Raw genomic sequence first — 23348 nt, 5'->3', positions numbered from 1 at the left:
GCTGAATGGCCTCCTCCTGTTCCTGTGTAACAGGCTCGAGGGGTTGAATGGGCCTCCTCCTGTTCCTGTGTAACAGGCTCGAGGGGCTGAATGGCCTCCTCCTGTTCCTGTGTAACAGGCTCGAGGGGCTGAATGGGCCTCCTCCTGTTCCTGTGTAACAGACTCGAGGGGCTGAATGGCCTCCTCCTGTTCCTGTGTAACAGGTTCGAGGGGCTGAATGGCCTCCTCCTGTTCCTGTGTAACAGGCTCGAGGGGCTGAATGGCCTCCTCCTGTTCCTGTGTAACAGACTCGAGGGGCTGAATGGGCCTCCTCCTGTTCCTGTGTAACAGGCTCGAGGGGCTGAATGGCCTCCTCCTGTTCCTGTGTAACAGGCTCGAGGGGCTGAATGGCCTCCTCCTGTTCCTGTGTAACAGACTCGAGGGGCTGAATGGGCCTCCTCCTGTTCCTGTGTAACAGGCTCGAGGGGCTGAATGGCCTCCTCCTGTTCCTGTGTAACAGGCTCGAGGGGCTGAATGGCCTCCTCCTGTTCCTCTGCATGATGGCAGTTCAACACGGCTCACCACCTTCTCGAGGGTAACTAGGGATGGGCAATAAATGCCGGCGAGGCCCACATCCCGAGAATGATTGTTAAAGAGAGATAGAAGTGGAAGGTTAACACTCACTCACCTTGTCACCATCTTCCCCAGGAGGTCCCTGTGGACCAGCAGGACCAGGCAAACCAACGGGTCCCTGAACTCCGTCACGCCCAGCCGGACCCTGAGGTCCTTTCTCCCCCTGCAAGGTTACACAAAGATCGAGTCAAACGCGGGTCAACGATACGCCAATTAATTCGCCATCCACGGAGGCCAGAGGTGAGGGAGAATGGCGCAGAAATATTCTGCTGTTCCAGGTGTAGAGGAAGATAATTCTTCGATGAGTGATTTGCTGTCCAGGATGTGTTGGCCATTCATGAACAATCTATTGGCAGCATTGCCAATGCTTGAACTGTATAAAACACTAGTTAGGCCACAGCTGGAGTACTGCGTGCAGTTCTGGTCACCACATTACAGGAAAGATGTGATTGCACTGGAGAGGGTACAGAGGAGATTTACGAGGATGTTACCTGGACTGGAGAATTTTAGCTATGAGGAAAGATTGGATAGACTGGGGTTGTTGTCTTTGGAACAGAGGAGGCTGAGGGGAGACCTGATTGAGGTGCATAAAATTATGAGGGGCCTGGATAGAGTGGATAGGAAGGATCTGTTTCCCTGGACAGAGGGATCAACAACCAGGGGGCACAGATTTAAAGTAATTGGGGGGAGGTTTAGAGGGGATTTGAGGGGAAATTTCTTCACCCAGAGGGTGGTGGGGGTCTGGAACTCACGGCCTGAAAGGGTGGTAGAGGCAGAAACCCTCACCACATTTAAACAGTACCTGGATGTGCTCCTGAAGTGCCGTAACCCACAGGGCTACGGCCCGAGAGCTGGAAAGTGGGATTGGGCTGGGTAGCTCTTGGTCGGCCGGCACGGATACGATGGGCCGAATGGCCTCCTTCCGTGCTGTAAATTTCTGTGATTCTATAATTCTATGATTGCAAGCAAGATAGGAGGAGCTGGCAATTCAAATTTATCCTGTAATTTTAGCAGCAGGGTTTACGTGTGCAGAGGACCAGTTCTCTGCTAATTTGCTGCTTGTTTGCAGGTCTCAAAGTCTGCAGCAGGATGGACATTGTAAATGCTTAAAACATTGCTGAACTAAAATCTCCAATTTATCTATATCGTGCCACCTCAAAGATTTTGTGCACAGGATGATTGAGAAAGTTACTGTGCTGTGAAGGACTTGTTAATTAAACTAAAGGAGGAAAATCCTTGCTTGCCAGTTCTGGTCTCCATATCCCTGGGTTAGACCACACTGGGAGCACCGTGCACAGTTCTGGTCTCTATATTATATAAATACTGTAGGGGCACGGGAGATAGAACAAAATAGTTTCACAAGAATGATGCCAGAAGTGAGAGGTTGTTTCTATTGGGAACAATAATGGCAGCGTGAGGGAGGACATTGTCTCGGTCAATGAGACGACAGGCAGATAGTTTTACTCACCGGGGCTCCTTTCTCTCCAGCAGGACCAAGACCACCTTGAGGACCGGGACGACCAGGAAGACCAATCGGACCAGCAGTCCCAGCAGATCCACGCTCTCCAGGAGAGCCCTAGAAAAATCAATCAGAGGCTCACGTCAATCACCGACTGCAATCGTATATAGTCTGAGCTCCAGCTGGAGAGAGAAGTCGTCAACTCAATGCATCCCACACAAACTATCACACATCCACAGACTAAACACTCGCTCACCAACACACCCCGACCCCACACACCCCGACCCCCGACCCCACAAACCCCGACCCCCGACCCCACACACCCTGACCCCACACATCACGACCCTCGACCCCGATCCTTGACCCAAAACACCCGACCCCCGACCCCACACACCCTGACCCCTGACCCCACACACCCTGACCCCCGACCCCACACACCCCAACCCCCGACCCCAGAACCCACTCACCCCGACCCCACACACCACGAACCCCGACCCCACGCACCCTGACCCCACACACCCCGACCCCCGACCCCACACATCCCGACCCCCGACCCCACACACCCCAACCCCAGACTTCCCGACCTCCGACCGCGCACCACCGACTTCAGACACCCCGACCCCTGTCCCCACAGACCCCGATCACCGACCCCACACAGCACGACCCCCGACCCTGACCCTTGACCCAACACACCCCAACCCCACACGCCCCAACCCCCGACCCCAAACACCCCGACCCCCAACACCAGACACCCCGATTCTCGACCCTACACCCCTGACCCCTGACCTCACACACCCGACCCACGAACCCACACACTCTGACCCCGACCCCACACCCCCCAACCCCCGACCCCACACACCCCGACCCCGCACACTCCGACCCCAGACACACCGACCCTCGACCCCAGACACACCGACCCTCAACCCCACCCCCCGACCCCACACACCCGACCCCCGACCCCACACACCCCGACCCCGCACACTCCGACCCCAGACACACCGACCCTCAACCCCACCCCCCGACCCCACACACCCGACCCCCGACCCCGCACACCCCGACCCCAGACACACCGAATCTTAACCCCGCCCCCCGACCCCACACACCCGACCCCTGACCCCGCCCCCCCGACCCCACACAACACATTACATGGTGGGGATGAGATGGAGCAAAGAGAGGTGACGATGTTGAGTTTGAGGTTAGCTTTGATCTGATTGAATGGGGGAACATTGCCGAGGTCGGGATCGCCACCTCAGGGTCGGAAGTTAAATCGCTTTATTTGCCAGACGGTTTTTTGCAGTTATGTACTGCAGTTAACTTCTGCAGGAAGGAAGTAGTATTGGTGAATGATTGAACACTTTTCTTCCCACGTGACTGTGTGTACAGGGGGATTGTCCTGGGATATAGTTCGATCTCTACAGGGAATCGAATGGAAACAGAGATTGGGGAAGTTTATCCATCAAACCAGCCGTGGTTAGCAAAACTGAAAAATAACAATCTGTGCAACGGGCAGAGAGCATCCCTCACTGTCTGACACTCAGAGTAAGCCCCTCTGCACTGTCCATCAAACACTCCCAGGGCAGGTACAGCACGGGGTTAGATACAGAGTAAAGCTCCCTCTACACTGTCATATCAAACACTCCCAGGGCAGGTACAGCACGGGGTTAGATACAGAGTAAAGCTCCCTCTACACTGTCATATCAAACACTCCCAGGGCAGGTACAGGGGGTTAGATACAGAGTAAGCCCCTCTGCACTGTCCATCAAACACTCCCAGGGCAGGTACAGCACGGGGTTAGATACAGAGTAAAGCTCCCTCTACACTGTCATATCAAACACTCCCAGGGTAGGTACAGCACGGGGTTAGATACAGAGTAAAGCTCCCTCTACACTGTCCATCAAACACTCCCGGGGCAGGTACAGCACGGGGTTAGATACAAAGTAAAGCTCCCTCTACACTGTCCATCAAACACTCCCAGGGCAGGTACAGGGGGTTAGATACAGAGTAAAGCTCCTTCTACACTGTCCCATCAAACACTCCCAGGGCAGGTACAGGGGGTTAGATACAGAGTAAAGCTCCCTCTACACTGTCCATCAAACACTCCCAGGGCAGGTACAGCACGGGGTTAGATACAGAGTAAAGCTCCCTCTACACTGTCCATCAAATACTCCCGGGGCAGGTACAGCACGGGGTTAGATACAGAGTAAAGCTCCTTGTACACTGTCCCATCAAACACTCCCACGGCAGATACAGCATGGGTTAGATACAGAGTAAAGCTCCCTCTACACTGTCCATCAAACACTCCCAGAGCAGGTACAGCACGGGGTTAGATGCACAATAAAGCTCTCTCTACACTGTCCCATCAAACACTCCCAGGGCAGGTACAGCCCGGGGTTAGGTACAGAGTAAACTCCCTCTACACTGTCCCATCAAACACTACCGGGGGCAGGTACAGCAGGGGGTTAGATACAGAGTAAAGCTCCCTCTACACTGTCCCATCAAACACTACCGGGGCAGGTACAACAGGGGGTTACATACAGAGTAAAGCTTCCTCTACACTGTCTCATCAAACACTCCCAGGGAAGGTACAGCACGGTGTTAGATACAGAGTAAAGCTCCCTCTACACTGTCCCATCAAACACTCCCAGGGCAGGTACAGCACGGGTTAGATACAGAGTAAAGCTCCCTCGACACTGTCCATCAAACACTCCCAGGGCAGGTACAGGGGGTTAGATACAGGGTAAAGCTCCCTCTACACTGTCCCATCAAACACTCCCAGGGATGGTACAGCACGGTGTTAGATACAGAGTAAAGCTCCCTCTACACTGTCCATCAAACACTCCCAGGGCAGGTACAACACGGGGTTACATACAGAGTAAAGCTTCCTCTACACTGTCCATCAAACACTCCCGGGGCAGGTACAGCACGGGGTTAGATACAGAGTAAAGCTCCTTGTACACTGTCCCATCAAACACTCCCAGGGCAGATACAGCACGGGGTTAGATACAGAGTAAAGCTCCCTCACACTGTCCCATCAAACACTCCCAGGGCAGGTACAGCATGGGGTTAGATACACAATAAAGCTCCCTCTACACTGTCTCATCAAACACTCCCAGGGCAGGTACAGCCCGGGGTTAGGTACAGAGTAAACTCCCTCTACACTGTCCCATCAAACACTACCGGGGGCAGGTACAGCAGGGGGTTAGATACAGAGTAAAGCTCCCTCTACACTATCCCATCAAACACTCCCGGGGCAGGTACAACACGGGGTTACATACATAGTAAAGCTTCCTCTACACTGTCTCATCAAACACTCCCAGGGCAGGTACAGCACGGGGTTAGATACAGAGTAAAGCTCCCTCTACACTGTCCCATCAAACACTTCCGGGGCAGGTACAACACGGGGTTACATACAGAGTAAAGCTTCCTCTACACTGTCTCATCAAACACTCCCAGGGCAGGTATGGCACGGTGTTAGATACAGGGGAAAGCTCCCTCTACAGTGTCCCACCAAACACTCCCAGGGCAGGTACAGGGGGTTAGATACAGAGTAAAGCTCCCTCGACACTGTCCCATCAAACACTCCCAGGGCAGGTACAGCACGGGGTTAGATACAAAGTAAAGCTCCCTCTACACTGTCCATCAAACACTCCCAGGGCAGGTACAGGGGGTTAGATACAGAGTAAAGCTCCCTCACACTGTCCCATCAAACACTCCCAGGGCAGGTACAGCATGGGGTTAGATACACAATAAAGCTCCCTCTACACTGTCCCATCAAACACTCCCAGGGCAGGTACAGCCCGGGGTTAGGTACAGAGTAAACTCCCTCTACACTGTCCCATCAAACACTACCAGCGGCAGGTACAGCAGGGGGTTAGATACAGAGTAAAGCTCCCTCTACACTATCCCATCAAACACTCCCGGGGCAGGTACAACACGGGGTTACATACAGAGTAAAGCTTCCTCTACACTGTCTCATCAAACACTCCCAGGGCAGGTACAGCACGGGGTTAGATACAGAGTAAAGCTCCCTCTACACTGTCCCATCAAACACTTCCGGGGCAGGTACAACACGGGGTTACATACAGAGTAAAGCTTCCTCTACACTGTCTCATCAAACACTCCCAGGGCAGGTATGGCACGGTGTTAGATACAGGGGAAAGCTCCCTCTACAGTGTCCCACCAAACACTCCCAGGGCAGGTACAGGGGGTTAGATACAGAGTAAAGCTCCCTCGACACTGTCCCATCAAACACTCCCAGGGCAGGTCCAGCACGGGGTTAGATACACAATAAAGCTTCCTCTACACTGTCTCATCAAACACTCCCAGGGCAGGTATTGCACGGTGTTAGATACAGGGGACAGCTCCCTCCACACTGTCCCATCAAACACTCCAGGGCCGGTACAGCATGAGTTAGATACAGAGTAAAGCTCCCTCTACACTGTCCCATCAAACACTCCCAGGGCAGGTACAGGGGGTTAGATACAGAGTAAAGCTCCCTCTACACTGTCCCATCAAACACTCCAGGGCAGGTACAGCATGTGTTAGATACAGAGTAAAGCTCCCTCTACACTGTCCCATCAAACACTCCCAGGGCAGGTACAGCACGGGGTTAGATACAGAGTAAAGCTCCCTCTACACTGTCCCATCAAACACTCCCAGGGCAGGTACAGGGGATTAGATACAGAGTAAAGCTCCCTCTACACTGCCCCATCAAACACTCCCAGGGCAGGTACAGCACGGGGTTAGATACAGAGTAAAGCTCCCTCTACACTGTCCCAGCAAACACTCCCAGGGCAGGTACAGCACGGGGTTAGATACAGAGTAAAGCTCCCTCTACACTGTCCCAGCAAACACTCCCAGGGCAGGTACAGCACGGGTTAGATACAGAGTAAAGCTCCCTCTACACTGTCCCAGCAAACACTCCCTGGGCAGGTACAGCACGGGGTTAGATACACAATAAAGCTTCCTCTGCACTGTCACAGCATGGGGTTAGATACAGAGACTGAGAGCATGGCGCTGCCAAGGACTGGGATGATTTCTTTAGTATAGGTCCTTAGTTTGGTGTCGATCTTTGTGAGTTTTGGTCTGTTGCTTTTGTGCGGCCACAGCTGTTCAAATTGTTGAACGCTCATGAGGAATTGACTGGCCCCGTGTCCAGTCCCATGTTGACGGGTTTTCCGTTGAGTAGAACTCTCATCATAATTGGAGCCATCTTGGTGTAAGAACAGTGGACATTGATCATGTTAACCCGCTGCACCTTGGCATCCCGTGCACAGTTCCAACCGTCTTCTGGTCCGCTTTCCGACCCTTCCAATTCGTATACCAGCCGAGCTGTTGTTTTTCTGCACATGCGAGCCAGATGCCCTGTGTAGTTGCAGTTTCTGCAAACGGCATGCTGAAATCAACACACACCTTCCCCCACATCTCCAACACAGACCGTTTCCATTGTTTCCGAAGGATGAGCTGTGTCTGGTTGATCTCCCTTGAGCTTCTCTCAATCTGTTGTTGATTGCTCGCATTGTGGGTTGATGAGGTGTGATCGACCGTTCATGTGGCCCTTGATTTTGATGGCTTCTGGCGCCATTACCTGCTGTTGAAGGCTGCTCTCCTGCCTTTGTCTGTGTGTGGGGGTAGCGGTTTGTTTCACAATGTGAACCCCTTGTTCCGATGCCTCGTTGGTTGTCGTACCCGAAGTATAGATCAGCCTCGTTTCTTCTTCGCCTGCCAAGAACGTCTGTGCGACCAGTGCTGCTGCCTCTAGAGTCAAGTTTTAGTCTCTATGAGCTTTCGGAATATGCCTGTGTGGCCTATTCCTTCAATAAAAAAGTCTCTCAGTACTTCTCTCCTCAGTTCATCGGGGAACTCACATGAACTAGCCGGCCTCCAAAGTTCCGCCACGAAATCGGGTATGCTCTGGCCCACACAGTGTCTGCAGTTGTAGAACCTGTGTCTGGCCATGCGTAGGCTGCTCGCTGGCTTCAGGTGGTCTCTCACCAGTGTGCTCAACTCCTCAAATGACTTGCTTGCTGGTTTCTCGGGTGCCAGCAGGTCTTTCATTAAAGCGTATGTTTTCGAGCCACAGCTGGTCAAGAGATGGGCTCTTCTCTTGTCTGCCTTATCGTCGCCTAACCAGTCTTTGGTTACAAAGCTTTGCTGGAGCCTTTCTATAAAGTCCTCCTAATTGTCTCCAGCATTGTATTTCTCATCTGAGCTGTTGGTAGCCATTCTGTGGATTCTGTGATCCCGTAACTCGTCGCCACTGTTAAGTCCTGACTCTAATATACTGACTTACACGAGACACAGGCTGAAGTCAAGGTCACTCAGGACCTGCACCTTTAATTCCAGCTCTCCAGTGCTGCACTTGCCTGAGACCTCCCTTTATATACCTCAGTGGGGCAGGTATGGAGTGTCTCCTGCAAGTGCACCCCTGGTGGTAAGGTATGATTATTGTTACAGGTCATATCCAGTTACAGTCATGTATAGCGTGGTAAGATACAGTTATATACAGTAATGTGAGATACATGACACCCAGGGCAGGTATGGCATGGTGTTAGATACAGAGTAAAGCTCCCTCTACACTGTCCCATCAAACACTCTCAGGGCTGGTACAGCACGGAGTTAGATACAGAGTAAAGCTCCCTCTACACTGTCCCATCAAACACTCCCAGGGCTGGTACAGCACGGAGTTAGATACAGAGTAAAGCTCCCTCTACACTGTCCCATCAAACACTCCCAGGGCTGGTACAGCATGGGGTTAGATACAGAGTAAAGAACTTAAAGAAGGGTAACTTTGAAGGTATGAGGCATGAATTGGCTAGGATAGATTGGCTAATGATACTTAAGGGGTTGACTGTGGATGGGCAATGGCAGACATTTAGAGACCGCATGGATGAACTACAACAATTGTACATCCCTGTCTGGTGTAAAAATAAAAAAGGGAAGGTGGCTCAACCGTGGCTATCAAGGGAAATCAGGGAAGTGGCATACAAATTGGCCAGAAATAGCAATGCACCCGGGGACTGGGAGAAATTTAGAACTCAGAGAGGAGGACAAAGGGTTTGATTAGGGCAGGGAAAATAGAGTACGAGAGGAAACTTGCAGGGAACATTAAGACGGTCTGCAAAAGTTTCTATAGATATGTAAAGAGAAAAAGGTTAGTAAAGACAAACGTAGGTCCCCTGCAGTCAGAATCAAGGGAAGTCATAACGGGGAACAAAGAAATGGCAGACCAATTGAACAAGTACTTTGGCTCGGTATTCACTAAGGAGAACACAAACAACCTTCCGGATATAAAAGGGGTCAGAGGGTCTAGTAAGAAGGAGGAACTGAGGGAAATCCTTATTAGTCGGGAAATTGTGTTGGGGAAATTGATGGGATTGAAGTCCGATATTTCCCCAGGGCCTGATGGACTGCATCCCAGAGTACTTAAGGAGGTGGCCTTGGAAATAGCGGATCAGTTCCTATGGAGTGGAGGGTAGCCAATGTAACCCCACTTTATAAAAAAGGAGGGAGAAAACAGGGAATTATAGACCGGCCAGCCTGACATCGGTAGTGGGTAAAATGATGGAATCAATTATTAAGGATGTCATAGCAGCGCATTTGGAAAGAGGTGACATGATAGGTCCAAGTCAGCATGGATTTGTGTAAGGGAAATCATGCTTGACAAATCTTCTGGAATGTTTTGAGGATGTTTCCAGTAGAGTGAACAAGGGAGAACCAGTTGATGTGGTGTATTTGGACTTTCAGAAGGCTTTCGACAAGGTCCCACACAAGAGATTAATGTGCAAAATTAAAGCATATGGGATTGGGGGTAGTGTGCTGACATGGATTGAGAACTGGTTGGCAGACAGGAAGCAAAGAGTAGGAGTAAATGGGTACTTTTCAGAATGGCAGGCAGTGACTAGTGGGGTACCGCAAGGTTATGTGCTGGGGCCCCAGCTGTTTACACTGTACATTAATGATTTAGACGAGGGGATTAAATGTAGTATCTCCAAATTTGCGGATGACACTAAGTTGGGTGGCAGTGTGAGCTGCGAGGAGGATGCTGTGAGGCTGCAGAGCGACTTGGATAGGTTAGGTGAGTGGACAAATGCATGGCAGATGAAGTATAATGTGGATAAATGTAAGGTTATCCACTTTGGTAGTAAAAACAGAGAGACAGACTATTATCTGAATGGTGACAGATTAGGAAAAGGGGAGGTGCAACGAGACCTGGGTGTCATGGTACATCAGTCATTGAAGGTTGGCATGCAGGTACAGCAGGCGGTTAAGAAAGCAAATGGCATGTTGGCCTTCATAGCGAGGGGGATTTGAGTAGCAGGGAGGTGTTGCTACAGTTGTACAGGGCCTTGGTGAGACCACACCTGGAGTATTGTGTACAGTTTTGGTCTCCTAACTTGAGGAAGGACATTCTTGCTATTGAGGGAGTGCAGCAAAGGTTCACGAGACTGATTCCCGGAATGGCGGGACTGACATATCAAGAAAGACTGGATCAACTGGGCTTGTATTCACTGGAGTTCAGAAGAATGAGAGGGGATCTCATAGAAACGTTTAAAATTCTGATGGGTTTAGACAGGTTAGATGCAGGAAGAATGTTCCCAATGTTGGGGAAGTCCAGAACCAGGGGTCACAGTCTAAGGATAAGGGGTAAGCCATTTAGGACCGAGATGAGGAGAAACTTCTTCACCCAGAGAGTGGTGTACCTGTGGAATTCTCTACCACACAAAGTTGTTGAGGCCAATTCACTAAATATATTCAAAAAGGAGTTGGATGTAGTCCTTACTGCTAGGGGGTCAAGGGGTATGGCGAGAAAGCAGGAATGGGGTACTGAAGTTGCATGTTCAGCCATGATCTTATTGAATGGCGGTGCAGGCTCGAAAGGCCGAATGGCCTACTCCTGCACCTATTTTCTATATTTCTATGTTTCTTAAAGCTCCCTCTACACTGTCCCATCAAACACTCCCAGGCAGGTACAGGGGGTTAGATACAGAGTAAAGCTCCCTCTAAACTGTCCCATCAAACACTCCCAGGGCAGCTACAGCATGGTGTTAGATACAGAGTAAAGCTCCCTCTACACTGTCCCATCAAACACTCCCAGGGCAGGTACAGCATACGTTAGATACAGAGTAAAGCTCCCTCTACACTGTCCCATCAAACACCCCCAGGACAGTTATAGCATGGGTTTGATACAGAGTCAAGCTCCCTCTACACTTTCTCATCAAACACTCCCAGTGCAGGTACAGCACACGGTTAGATATAGAGTAAAGCTCCCTCTACACTGTCTCATCAAACACTCCCAGGGCAGGTACAGCACGGGGTTAGATACATAGTAAAGCTCCCTCTACACTGTCCCATCAAACACTCCCAGGGCAGCAAGAGCATGGTGTTAGATACAGAGTAAAGCTCCCTCTACAGTGTCCCATCAAATACTCCCAGGGCAGGTACAGCATACGTTAGATACAGAGTAAAGCTCCCTCTACACTGTCCCATCAAACACCCCCAGGATAGTTATAGCATGGGTTCGATACAGAGTCAAGCTCCCTCTACACTTTCCCATCAAACACTCCCAGGGCAGGTACAGGGGGTTAGATACAGAGTAAAGCTCTCTCAAACACTCATAGAAACATAGAAACATAGAAATTTACAGCACAGAAGGAGGCCATTCTGCCCCATCGTGTCCTCACCGGCCGACAAAGAGCCACACGGCCCTCGGTCAGCAGCCCTGAAGGTTATATATAAACCTATGAACAATGACGGAAAGGCAAAGAGCACCCAGCCCAACCAGTCCGCCTCACACACTGTGACACCCCTTATACTGAAACTTTCTACACTCCACCCCAACCGGAGCCATGTGATCCCCTGGGAAAGGCAAAAATCAGATAAAAACCCAGGCCAATTTAGGGAGAAAAAATCTGGGAAAATTCCTCTCCAACCCATCCAGGCGATCGACACGAGTCCAGGAGATCACTCGCAGGACAGGTTCAGCACGGGTTGGATATATTGCTGATTGTGGGTGCTTGCTGTGCCCCAATTGTCTGCTGTATTTCCTATTTTCCAACAGCGACTGCATTTCAAAAAGTAAAGCACTTTGGAACGTCCTGATGTGGTGTAGAAATGCAAATTCTTTCTCTCTCCTGATAGGAAATGATAGTTTGTGTCAGATGGTCTCTAATTTGCTGTTCTTGGAAGCTTTATATATTAACACATTTCCCAGACGAAGAACAACACCGATCACTAAAGCTATATTATAATTGGAGTTTATGTGAGGGATTATAGATTAAGACCACACTTTATATTGGTTATTTGCATCTCTGAGACACACAATCTTCTGTGCTATTTGAAATATATTTGATATGTTAACAGTTAACAGCCATTCTACCAGATCTGAATTGAAATTGCTGTCTCTTGTAATAAGTATTCAAATATTATGCAAACATATGCAAATCCACAAGGAACAGTTGCTTCTGAGGTGCATTTTTGGAATGAAAGTATTTGTCTTCAAGGGGAATTTTTTCGATTTAAGCTTGGCACGATTGTGAAGGTCAAACAATGTACATTCTCTGTACTCGACGCGCTGCGTGACATACAGAACAGATTTTACATATTCATCAAAGAAAGGTGGATGTGTTGTGATATTTTCAGACTGCCTGCTCATTCAGCCCCTCGACATCCAGTGAAGGAACTCAGAACATTTCGAGAGCATCTTTTTAGACCCCATATGTCCCACAGCACATTGCAGCCAATGCAGTATTTTGTGAAGCGTAGTCACTGTTGTAATGAAGAAATCAGTCAATTCACACACAGCAACTTCCCACAAATAGCAATGTGATAATTGACCAGATAATCCTTTTTTTTTCATGATGTTGATGGGAAACCGACTAAATTGGTCATTTCGGCTCTGTACAAGGGGGATAGCACTGGCCGACAGTCTCTCACACCCAACTCAAGGGCTTCCTGAGCCACTGCACAGAGCAGTTAAGCATCATAGGAACTGGGGAGGCCATTCAGCCCCTCGAGCCTGTTACACAGGAACAGGAGGAGGCCATTCAGCCCCTCGAGCCTGTTACACAGGAACAGGAGGAGGCCATTCAGCCCCTCGAGCCTGTTACACAGGAACAGGAGGAGGCCACTCAACCCCTCGAGCCTGTTACACAGGAACAGGAGGAGGCCATTCAGCCCCTCGAGCCTGTTACACAGGAACAGGAGGAGGCCATTCAGCCCCTCGAGCCTGTTACACAAGAACAGGAGGAGACCATTCAGTCCCTCGAGCCTGTTACACAGGAACAGGAGGAGGCCATTCAGCCCCTCGAGCCTGTTACACAGGAACAGGAGGAGGCCATTCAGCCCCTCGAGCCTGTTACACAGGAACAGGAGGAGGCCATTCAGCCCCTCGAGCCTGTTACACAGGAACAGGAGGAGCCATTCAACCCCTCGAGCCTGTTACACAGGAACAGGAGGAGGCCCATTCAGCCCCTCGAGCCTGTTACACAGGAACAGGAGGAGGCCATTCAGCCCCTCGAACCTGTTACACAGGAACAGGAGGAGGCCATTCAGCCCCTCGAGTCTGTTACACAGGAACAGGAGGAGGCCATTCAGCCCCTCGAGCCTGTTTCACAGGAACAGGAGGAGGCCATTCAGTGCCTCGAGCCTGTTGCACAGGAACAAGAGGAGGCCATTCAGCCCCTCAAGCCTATTACATAGGAACAGGAGGAGGCCATTCAGCCCCTCGAGCCTGTTCCCCCATTCAATGAGATCGCGGCTGGTCTATATCTCCACCTCATTTACATGCCTTAATGACCTCAGGATATGCAGATGTCAGGTTTGCTGATACCTCAGATCAAGTCACCAGCGGAAAACCATGAATACCTCCCCGTACAATCTGGGCAGTTCCATCACCACCATATATACAGGAAAAGTGAAACTGGAGTGATACTTACAACTGGTCCAGTGGGTCCAATTGGGCCTTCTCCTCCTTTCAACCCAGCCGAACCCTGCAAACAAACAAAACCACTTCAGTCTGGTGCCTTCATTGTGAGATAAGAAAGTAGAAACGTAGAAACATAGAAACATAGAAACATAGAAAATAGGTGCAGGAGTCGGCCATTCGGCCCTTCGAGCCTGCACCGCCATTCAATGAGTTCATGGCTGAACATGCAACTTCAGTACCCCATTCCTGCTTTCTCTCCATACCTCTTGATCCCTTTAGCCGTAAGGGCCATATCTAACTCCCTCTTGAATATATCTAACGAACTGGCATCAACAACTCTCTGCGGCAGGGAATTCCACAGGTTAACAACTCTCTGAGTGAAGAAGTTTCTCCTCATTTTAGTCCTAAATGGCCTACCCCTCATCCTTAGACTATGTCCCCTGGTTCTGGACTTCCCCAACATCGGGAACATTCTTCCCGCATCTAACCTGTCCAGTCCCGTCAGAATCTTGTATGTCAGATCCCCTCTCATCCTGCTAAACTCCAGTGTATAAAGGCCCAGTTGATCCAGTCTCTCCTCATATGTCAGTCCTGCCATCCTGGGAATCAGTCTGGTGAACCTTCGCTGCACTCCCTCAATAGCAAGAACGTCCTTCCCCAGATTAGGAGACCAACACTGAACACAATATTCCAGGTGAGGCCTCACTAAGGCCCCGTACAACTGCAGGAAGACCTCCCTGCTCCTATACTTAAATCCCCTCGCTATGAAGGCCAACATACCATTTGCCTTCTTCACCACCTGCTGTACCTGCATGCCAACTTTCAATGACTGATAAAACATGACACCCAGGTCTCGTTGCACCTCCCCTTTTCCTAATCTGCCGCCATTCAGATAATATTCTGCCTTCGTGTTTTTGCCCCCAAAATGGATAACCTCACATTTATCCACATTATACTGCATCTGCCATGCATTTGCCCACTCACCTAACCTGTCCAAGTCACCCTACAGCCTCTTAGCATCCTCCTCACAGCTCACACCGCCACCCAGCTTAGTGTCATCTGCAAACTTGGAGATATTACACTCAATTCCTTCGTGTAAATCATTAATGTATATTGTAAAGAGCTGGGGTCCCCTAATTTTTTGAAGTTTGAAGAATCGCAGCCACCATTCACCAGATCTGAACGTTATTCTTTCTTCGTCAGCAGGAGTTATACCAGCCGGTAATGAGCAGGAGTTATACCAGCCGGTAATGAGCAGGAGTTATACCAGCCGGTAATGAGCAGGAGTTATACCAGCCGGTAATGAGCAGGAGTTATACCAGCCGGTAATGAGCAGGAGTTATACCAGCCGGTAATGAGCAGGAGTTATACCAGCCGGTAATGAGCAGGAGTTATACCAGCCGGTAATGAGCAGGAGTTATACCAGCCGGTAATGAGCAGGAGTTATACCAGCCGGTAATGAGCAGAAGTTATACCAGCCGGTAATGAGCAGGAGTTATACCAGCCGGTAATGAGCAGGAGTTATACCAGCCGGTAATGAGCAGGAGTTATACCAGCCGGTAATGAGCAGGAGTTATAACAACATAAGAAATAGGAGCAGGAGTCGGCCATTTGGCCCCTCGAGCCTGCTCCACCATTCAATAAGATCATGGCTGATCCGATCATGGACTCAGCTCCACTTCCCTGCCCGCTCCCCATAACCCTTCACTCCCTTATCGCTCAAAAATCTGTCTATCGCCACCTTAAATATATTCAATGACCCAGCCTCCACAGCTCTCTGGGGCAGAGAATTCCACAGATTTACAACCCTCAGAGAGAAAAAATTCCTTCTCATCTCAGTTCTAAAGGGGCGGCCCCTTATTGTAAGACTATGTCCCCTAGTTTTAGTCCTCTCTGCATCCACCTTGTCGAGCCCCCTCATTATCTTATATATTTCGATAAGATCACCTCTCATTCTTCTGAACTCCAATGAGTATAGGCCCAACCTATTCAACCTATCTTCATAAGTCACTCCCCTCATCTCCGAATCAACCGAGTGAACCTTCTCTGAACAGCCTCCAATGCAAGTATATCCCTCCTTAAATACAGAGACCAAAACTGTACGCAGTACTCCAGGTGTGGCCTCACCAATACCCTGTACAGTTGTAGCAGGACTTCTCTGCTTTTATACTCTATCCCCCTTGCAATAAAGGCCAACATTCCATTGGCCTTCCTGATCACTTGGTGTACCTGCATACTAACTTTTGTGTTTCATGTACAAGGTCCCCCAGGTCCCTCTGTACTGCAGCATTTTGTAATCTCTCTCTATTTAAATTATAATTTCCTTTTTTATTCTTTCTACCAAAGTGCGTAACCTCACACTTTCCCACATTATACTCCATTTGCCCAATGTTTGCCCACTCACTGAACCTGTCTATATCCCTTTGCAGATTCGTTGTGTCCTCTTCACAACTTCTTTTCCCACCCATCTTTGTATCGTCAGTAAATTTGGCTACATTACATTCGGTCCCTTCATCCAAGTCATTAATATAGATTGTAAATAGTTGAGGACCCAGCACTGATCCCTGCGGTACCCCACTAGTTACAGTTTGCCAATCGGAAAATGACCCATTTTTTGAGGATGTTTCCAATAGAGTGGATAAGGGAGAACCAGTTGATGTGGTATATTTGGACTTTCAGAAGGCTTTCGACAAGGTCCCACACAAGAGATTAATGTGCAAAGTTAAAGCACATGGGATTGGGGGTATTGTGCTGACATGGATTGAGAACTGGTTGTCAGACAGGAAGCAAAGAGTAGGAGTAAATGGGGACTTTTCAGAATGGCAGGCAGTGACTAGTGGGGTACCGCAAGGTTCTGTGCTGGGGCCCCAGCTGTTTACACTGTACATTAATGATTTAGACGAGGGGATTAAATGTAGTATCTCCAAATTTGCGGACGACACTAAGTTGGGTGGCAGTGTGAACTGCGAGGAGGATGCTATGAGGCTGCAGAGTGACTTGGATAGGTTGGGTGAGTGGGCAAATGCATGGCAGATGAAGTATAATGTGGATAAATGTGAGGTTATCCACTTTGGTGGTAAAAACAGAGAGACAGACTATTATCTGAATGGTGACAGATTAGGAAAAGGGGAGGTGCAACGAGACCTGGGTGTCATGGTACATCAGTCATTGAAGGTTGGCATGCAGGTACAGCAGGCGGTTAAGAAAGCAAATGGCATGTTGGCCTTCATAGCGAGGGGGTTTGAGTACATGGGCAGGGAGGTGTTGCTACAGTTGTACAGGGCCTTGGTGAGGCCACACCTGGAGTATTGTGTACAGTTTTGGTCTCCTAACTTGAGGAAGGACATTCTTGCTATTGAGGGAGTGCAGCGAAGATTCACCAGACTGATTCCTGGGATGGTGGGACTGACCTATCAAGAAAGACTGGATCAACTGGGCTTGTATTCACTGGAGTTCAGAAGAATGAGAGGGGACCTCATGGAAACGTTTAAAATTCTGACGGGTTTAGACAGGTTAGATGCAGGAAGAATGTTCCCAATGTTGGGGAAGTCTAGAACCAGGGGTCACAGTCTAAGGATAAGGGGCAAGCCATTTAGGACCGAGATGAGGAGAAACTTCTTCACCCAGAGAGTGGTGAACCTGTGGAATTCTCTACCACAGAAAGTAGTTGAGGCCAATTCACTAAATATATTCAAAAGGGAGTTAGATGAAGTCCTTACTACTCGGGGGATCAAGGGGTATGGCGAGAAAGCAGGAAGGGGGTACTGAAGTTTCATGTTCAGCCATGAACTCATTAAATGGCGGTGCAGGCTAGAAGGGCTGAATGTCCTGCTCCTGCACCTATTTTCGATGTTTCTATGTTTCTATGTTTCCATCCCGACTCTCTGTTCTCTGTTAGTTAGCCAATCCTCTATCCATGCTGATATATTACCTCCAACCTCGTGAACTTTTATCTTGTGCAGTAACCTTTTATGTGGAACCTTATCGAATGCCTTCTGGAAATCCAAATACACCACATCCACTGGTTCCCCCTTATCCACCCTATTCGTTACATCCTCAAAGAAATCCAGCAAATTTGTCAAACATGATTTCCCTTTCATAAAACCGTCTTACCCTTTAATCTATTTTCCCAGGCCACTTTACCCAACTCTGTCTTCATACCTTTGTAATCGCATTTATTTAGTCTTAAGACACTAGTTTCAGACCCAAGTTCCTCACCCTCAAACTGAAGGTGAAATTCTATCATGTTATGATCACTTTTCCCAAGACGATCCTTCATTATGAGATCATTAATTAATCCTGGCTCGTTACACAATACCAGATCTAAGATCGCCTGCTCCCTGGTTGGTTCCACAACGTACTGTTCCAAGAAACCATCCCGATTACACTCTGTGAACCCGTCCTTAAGACCACCTTTGCCAATTTGATTGCTCCAATCAATATGAAGATTAAAGTCGCCCATGATTATTGCCGTAACTTTATTACAAGCCTCCATTATTTCTTGATTTATACTCCGTCCCACAGTGTAATTATTGTTAGTGGGCCTATAGACTACGCCCACCAGTGACTGCTTCCCCTTATTGTTCCTTATCTCCACCCAAACTGAATCTACATCTTGATCTTCTGAGCCAATATCATTCTCACTGCTGCACTGATCTCACCTTTCATTCACAGAGTTACCCCACCTCCTTTCCCTTTCTGTCTGTCCTTCCAAAATGTCAACTGTGAATATTCAGTTCCCAGCCTTGGTCACCTTGCAACCAGTCTCTGTAATGGCTGTCAGATCATACCCATTTATTTCTATCTGTGCCCTCAACTCATCTATCTTGTTATTTATCCTGCATACATTCAGATAAAGAGCCTTTAATTTTGTCTTTTACCATTTTTCCCGGCTCTGACCCCACTTTCTGGTGCACTCTTATCTTTATACATTCTGTGCCTTCCTGTCAATACTCCTATAATACCCCTATCGCTACCCTGCTCTATTGCCTTCTCCTTTCTCTTTGACTTTTAACATTTTCCCTCACCTGAACCCTCCCCATTACAACTTAGTTTAAAGCCCTCTCTACAGCCCGAGTTATTTGATTGGCCAGGACCCTAGTCCCAGCACGGTCCAAGTGAAGCCCATCCTGACGGAACAGCTCCCTCTTACCCCAGTACTGGTGCCTGTGTCCCAGGAACCGAAACCCATTTCTCCCACACCAGTCTTTGAGCCACGTGTTTAACTCTCTGACCTTATTCACCCTGTGCCAATTTGCTCGTGGCTCAGGTAATAATCCAGAGATTATTACCTTTGTGGTTCTGCTTTTTAATTTGGCCCCTGGCTGCTCACACTCCCTCAGCAGAACCTCTTTCTTTGTCCTAACGATGTCGTTAGTACCCACATGGACCCAACAACTGGATCTACCCCCTCCCATTCCAAGTTCCTCTTCAGCCGTCCGGTGGTGGACAGGAGTTATACCGGCCGGTTGTGAATTGGAGTTATACCGGTCGGTTGTGGACAGGAGTTATACTATCCGGTTGTGGACAGGAGTTATACCGGTCGGTTGTGGACAGGAGTTATACTATCCGGTTGTGGACAGGAGTTATACCGGTCGGTTGTGGACAGGAGTTATACTATCCGGTTGTGGACAGGAGTTATACCGGCAGGTTGTGGACAGGAGTTATACCGGCTGGTTGTGGACAGGAGTTATACCGGCAGGTTGTGGACAGGAGTTATACCAGCCGGTTGTGGACAGGAGTTATACTGTCCGGTGGTGGACAGGAGTTATACTGTCCGGTGGTGGACAGGAGTTATACTGTCCGGTGGTGGACAGGAGTTATACCGGTCGGTTGTGGACAGGAGTTATACCAGCAGGTTGTGGACAGGAGTTATACCGGCCGGTTGTGGACAGGAGTTATACCGGCCGGTTGTGAGTTGGAGTTATACTGTCCGGTTGTGATTTGGAGTTATATGGAATCTCTGTACCCGTTACATCGAGTCTACGGCACAGAAAGCCCAATCCACAGATCCCTCGGCTCCTCTGTCCCATTTAGACACTTATTTTCGAGGCAGTATGTGCCCTTGTTATTATTCCCACCAAAATGCACCCCCTCATACTTAACTTATTGAAATTAATTTGCCAATTACACGATTAATATCTTCAATAATGTCTGGTACCCAGATCACACTGTTTATCAGGGACTTTACATTGTGACTTAAATGTGAGCCTCTTAACCCCACAGGCAGTGTCCATGGGACCAGGTTCCAAGGGATCAGGTTCTGAGGACCAGGTTCCAAGGGATCGGGTTCTGAGGGCCAGGTTCCGAGGGATCAGGTTCTGAGGGCCAGGTTCCAAGGGATCGGGTTCTGAGGGCCAGGTTCCGAGGGATCAGGTTCTGAGGGCCAGGTTCCAAGGGATCGGGTTCTGAGGGCCAGGTTCCAAGGGATCGGGTTCTGAGGGCCAGGTTCCAAGGGATCAGGTTCTGAGGGCCAGGTTCCGAGGGATCAGGTTCTGAGGGCCAGGTTCCAAGGGATCGGGTTCTGAGGGCCAGGTTCTGAGGGATCAGGTTCTGAGGGCCTGGTTCCGAGGGATCAGGTTCTGAGGGCCAGGTTCCGAGGGATCGGGTTCTGAGGGCCAGGTTCCGAGGGATCGGGTTCTGAGGGCCAGGTTCCGAGGGATCGGGTTCTGAGGGACCAGGTTCCGAGGGATCGGGTTCTGAGGGCCAGGTTCCGAGGGATCGGGTTCTGAGGGCCTGGTTCCGAGGGATCGGGTTCTGAGGGACCAGATTCCGAGGGATCGGGTCCTGAGGAACCTGGTTCCGAGGGATCGGGCTATGAGGGACCAGGTTCCAAGGGATCGGGTCCTGAGGGACCAGGTTCCGAGGGATCGGGTCCTGAGGGATGAGGTTCCGAGGGATCAGGTTCTGAGGGACCAGGTTCCAAGAGATCGGGTCCTGAGGGACCAGGTTCCGAGGGATCGGGCTCTGAGGGACCAGATTCCGTGGGATCGGGTTCTGAGGGATCGGGTTCTGAGGGATCGGGTTCCGAGGGATCGGGCTCTAAGGGACCATATTCTGAGGGATCTGGTTCTGAGGGATCGGGTTCTGAGGGATCGGATCCTGAGGGACCAGCTTCCGAGTGATCAGGTTCTGAGGGACCAGCTTCCGAGGGATCGGGTTCTGAGGGATCGGGTTCCGAGGGATCGGGCTCTGAGGGACCAGATTCCAAGGGATCGGGTTCTGAGGGATCAGGTTCTGAGGGACCAGGTTCCGAGTGATCAGGTTCTGAGGGACCAGGTTCCGAGGGATCGGGTTCTGAGGTACCAGGTTCCGAGGGATCAGGTTCTGAGGGACCAGGTTCTGAGGGATCGGGTCCTGAGGGACCAGGTTCCAAAGGATCGGGCTCCGAGGGATCGGGTCCTGAGGGACCAGATTCCGAGGGATCGGATTCTGAGGGATCGGGTTCTGATGGATCGGGTTCTGAGGGATCGGGTCCTGAGGGACCAGGTTCCGAGGGATCGGGCTCTGAGGGATCAGGTTCTGAGGGATCGGGTCCTGAGGGACCAGGTTCCGAGGGATCGGGCTCTGAGGGATCGGCTTCTGAGGGATTGGGTCCTGAGGGACCAGGTTCCGAGGGATCGGGCTCTGAGGGATCGGGTTCTGAAGGATCGGGTCCTGAGGGACCCGGTTCCGAGGCATCGGGCTCTGAGGGATCGGGTTCTGAGGGACCGGATTCCGAGGGATCGGGTTCTGAGGGATCGGGCTCTGAGGGATTGGGTCCTGAGGGACCAGGTTCCGAGGGATCGGGTTCTGAGGGATCGGGTTCTGAGGGATCGGGTTCTGAGGGACCGGGTTCCGAGGGATCGGGTTCTGAGGGATCAGGTTATGAGGGATCGGGTTCTGAGGGACCGGGTTCCGAGGGATCGGGCTCTGAGGGATCGGATTCTGAGGGATCGGGTTCTGAGGGACCGGGTTCCGAGGAATCGGGTTCTGAGGGATCGGGTTCTGAGGGACCAGGTTCCGAGGAATCGGGTTCTGAGGGATCGGGCTCTGAGGGATCGGGTTCTGAGGAATCGGGTTCTGAGGGACCGGGTTCTGAGGGATCGGGTTCTGAGGGACCAGGTTCCGAGGAATCGGGTTCTGAGGGCCTGGTTCCGAGGGATCGGGTTCTGAGGGACCAGATTCCGAGGGATCGGGTCCTGAGGGACCTGGTTCCGAGGGATCGGGCTCTGAGGGACCAGGTTCCAAGGGATCGGGTCCTGAGGGACCAGGTTCCGAGGGATCGGGTCCTGAGGGACGAGGTTCCGAGGGATCAGGTTCTGAGGGACCAGGTTCCAAGAGATCGGGTCCTGAGGGACCCGGTTCCGAGGGATTGGGCTCTGAGGGACCAGGTTCCGAGGGATCGGGTTCTGAGGGATCGGGTTCTGAGGGATCGGGTTCCGAGGGATCGGGCTCTAAAGGACCATATTCTGAGGGATCTGGTTCCGAGGGATCTGGTTCCGAGGGATCAGGTTCTGAGGGATCGGGTCCTGAGAGACCAGCTTCTGAGGGATCAGGTTCTGAGGGACCAGGTTCCAAGGGATCGGGTCCTGAGGGACCAGGTTCCGAGGGATCGGGCTCTGAGGGACCAGATTCCGAGGGATCGGGTTCTGAGGTACCAGGTTCCGAGGGATCAGGTTCTGAGGGACCAGGTTCTGAGGGATCGGATCCTGAGGGACCAGGTTCCAAGGGATCGGGCTCCGAGGGATCAGGTCCTGAGGGACCAGGTTCCGAGGGATCGGATTCTGAGGGATCGGGTTCTGATGGATCGGGTTCTGAGGGATCGGGTCCTGAGGGACCAGGTTCCGAGGGATCGGGCTCTGAGGGATCGGGTTCTGAGGGATCGGGTCCTGAGGGACCAGGTTCCGAGGGATCGGGTTCTGAGGGATCGGGTTCTGAGGGATCGGGTCCTGAGGGACCAGGTTCCGAGGGATCGGGCTCTGAGGGATCGGGTTCTGAAGGATCGGGTCCTGAGGGACCCGGTTCCGAGGGATCGGGCTCTGAGGGATCGGGTTCTGAGGGATCGGGTTCTGAGGGACCGGATTCCGAGGGATCGGGTTCTGAGGGATCGGGCTCTGAGGGATCGGGTCCTGAGAGACCAGGTTCCGAGGGATCGGGTTCTGAGGGATCTGGTTCTGAGGAATCGGGTTCTGAGGGACCGGGTTCCGAGGGATCGGGCTCTGAGGGATCAGGTTCTGAGGGATCTGGTTCTGAGGGACCGGGTTCCGAGGGATCGGGCTCTGAGGGATCGGGTTCTGAGGGATCGGGTTCTGAGGGACCGGGTTCCGAGGAATCGGGTTCTGAGGGATCGGGTTCTGAGGGACCAGGTTC

General features: G+C 50.9%; 1 protein-coding gene across 1 annotated transcript in view; it reads right to left on the bottom strand.

Annotated features, from left to right (window-relative positions):
- LOC139252381 (collagen alpha-1(XI) chain-like) overlaps positions 1-23348 on the bottom strand; it is a 185891-nt gene that overhangs the window by 145025 nt on the left and 17518 nt on the right. The window contains exons 3-5 of the mRNA XM_070873364.1: positions 14008-14061; positions 2081-2188; positions 668-775 (exon numbers count right to left, since the gene is read on the bottom strand). Coding sequence (XP_070729465.1) covers positions 668-775; positions 2081-2188; positions 14008-14061 — 270 coding nt within the window. The remainder of the gene's footprint in view (positions 1-667; positions 776-2080; positions 2189-14007; positions 14062-23348) is intronic.

Source organism: Pristiophorus japonicus, unplaced genomic scaffold, assembly GCF_044704955.1.
Source record: "Pristiophorus japonicus isolate sPriJap1 unplaced genomic scaffold, sPriJap1.hap1 HAP1_SCAFFOLD_462, whole genome shotgun sequence".
NCBI lineage: Eukaryota > Metazoa > Chordata > Chondrichthyes > Pristiophoridae > Pristiophorus > Pristiophorus japonicus.
This window is presented reverse-complemented; position numbering and strand designations above follow the sequence as displayed.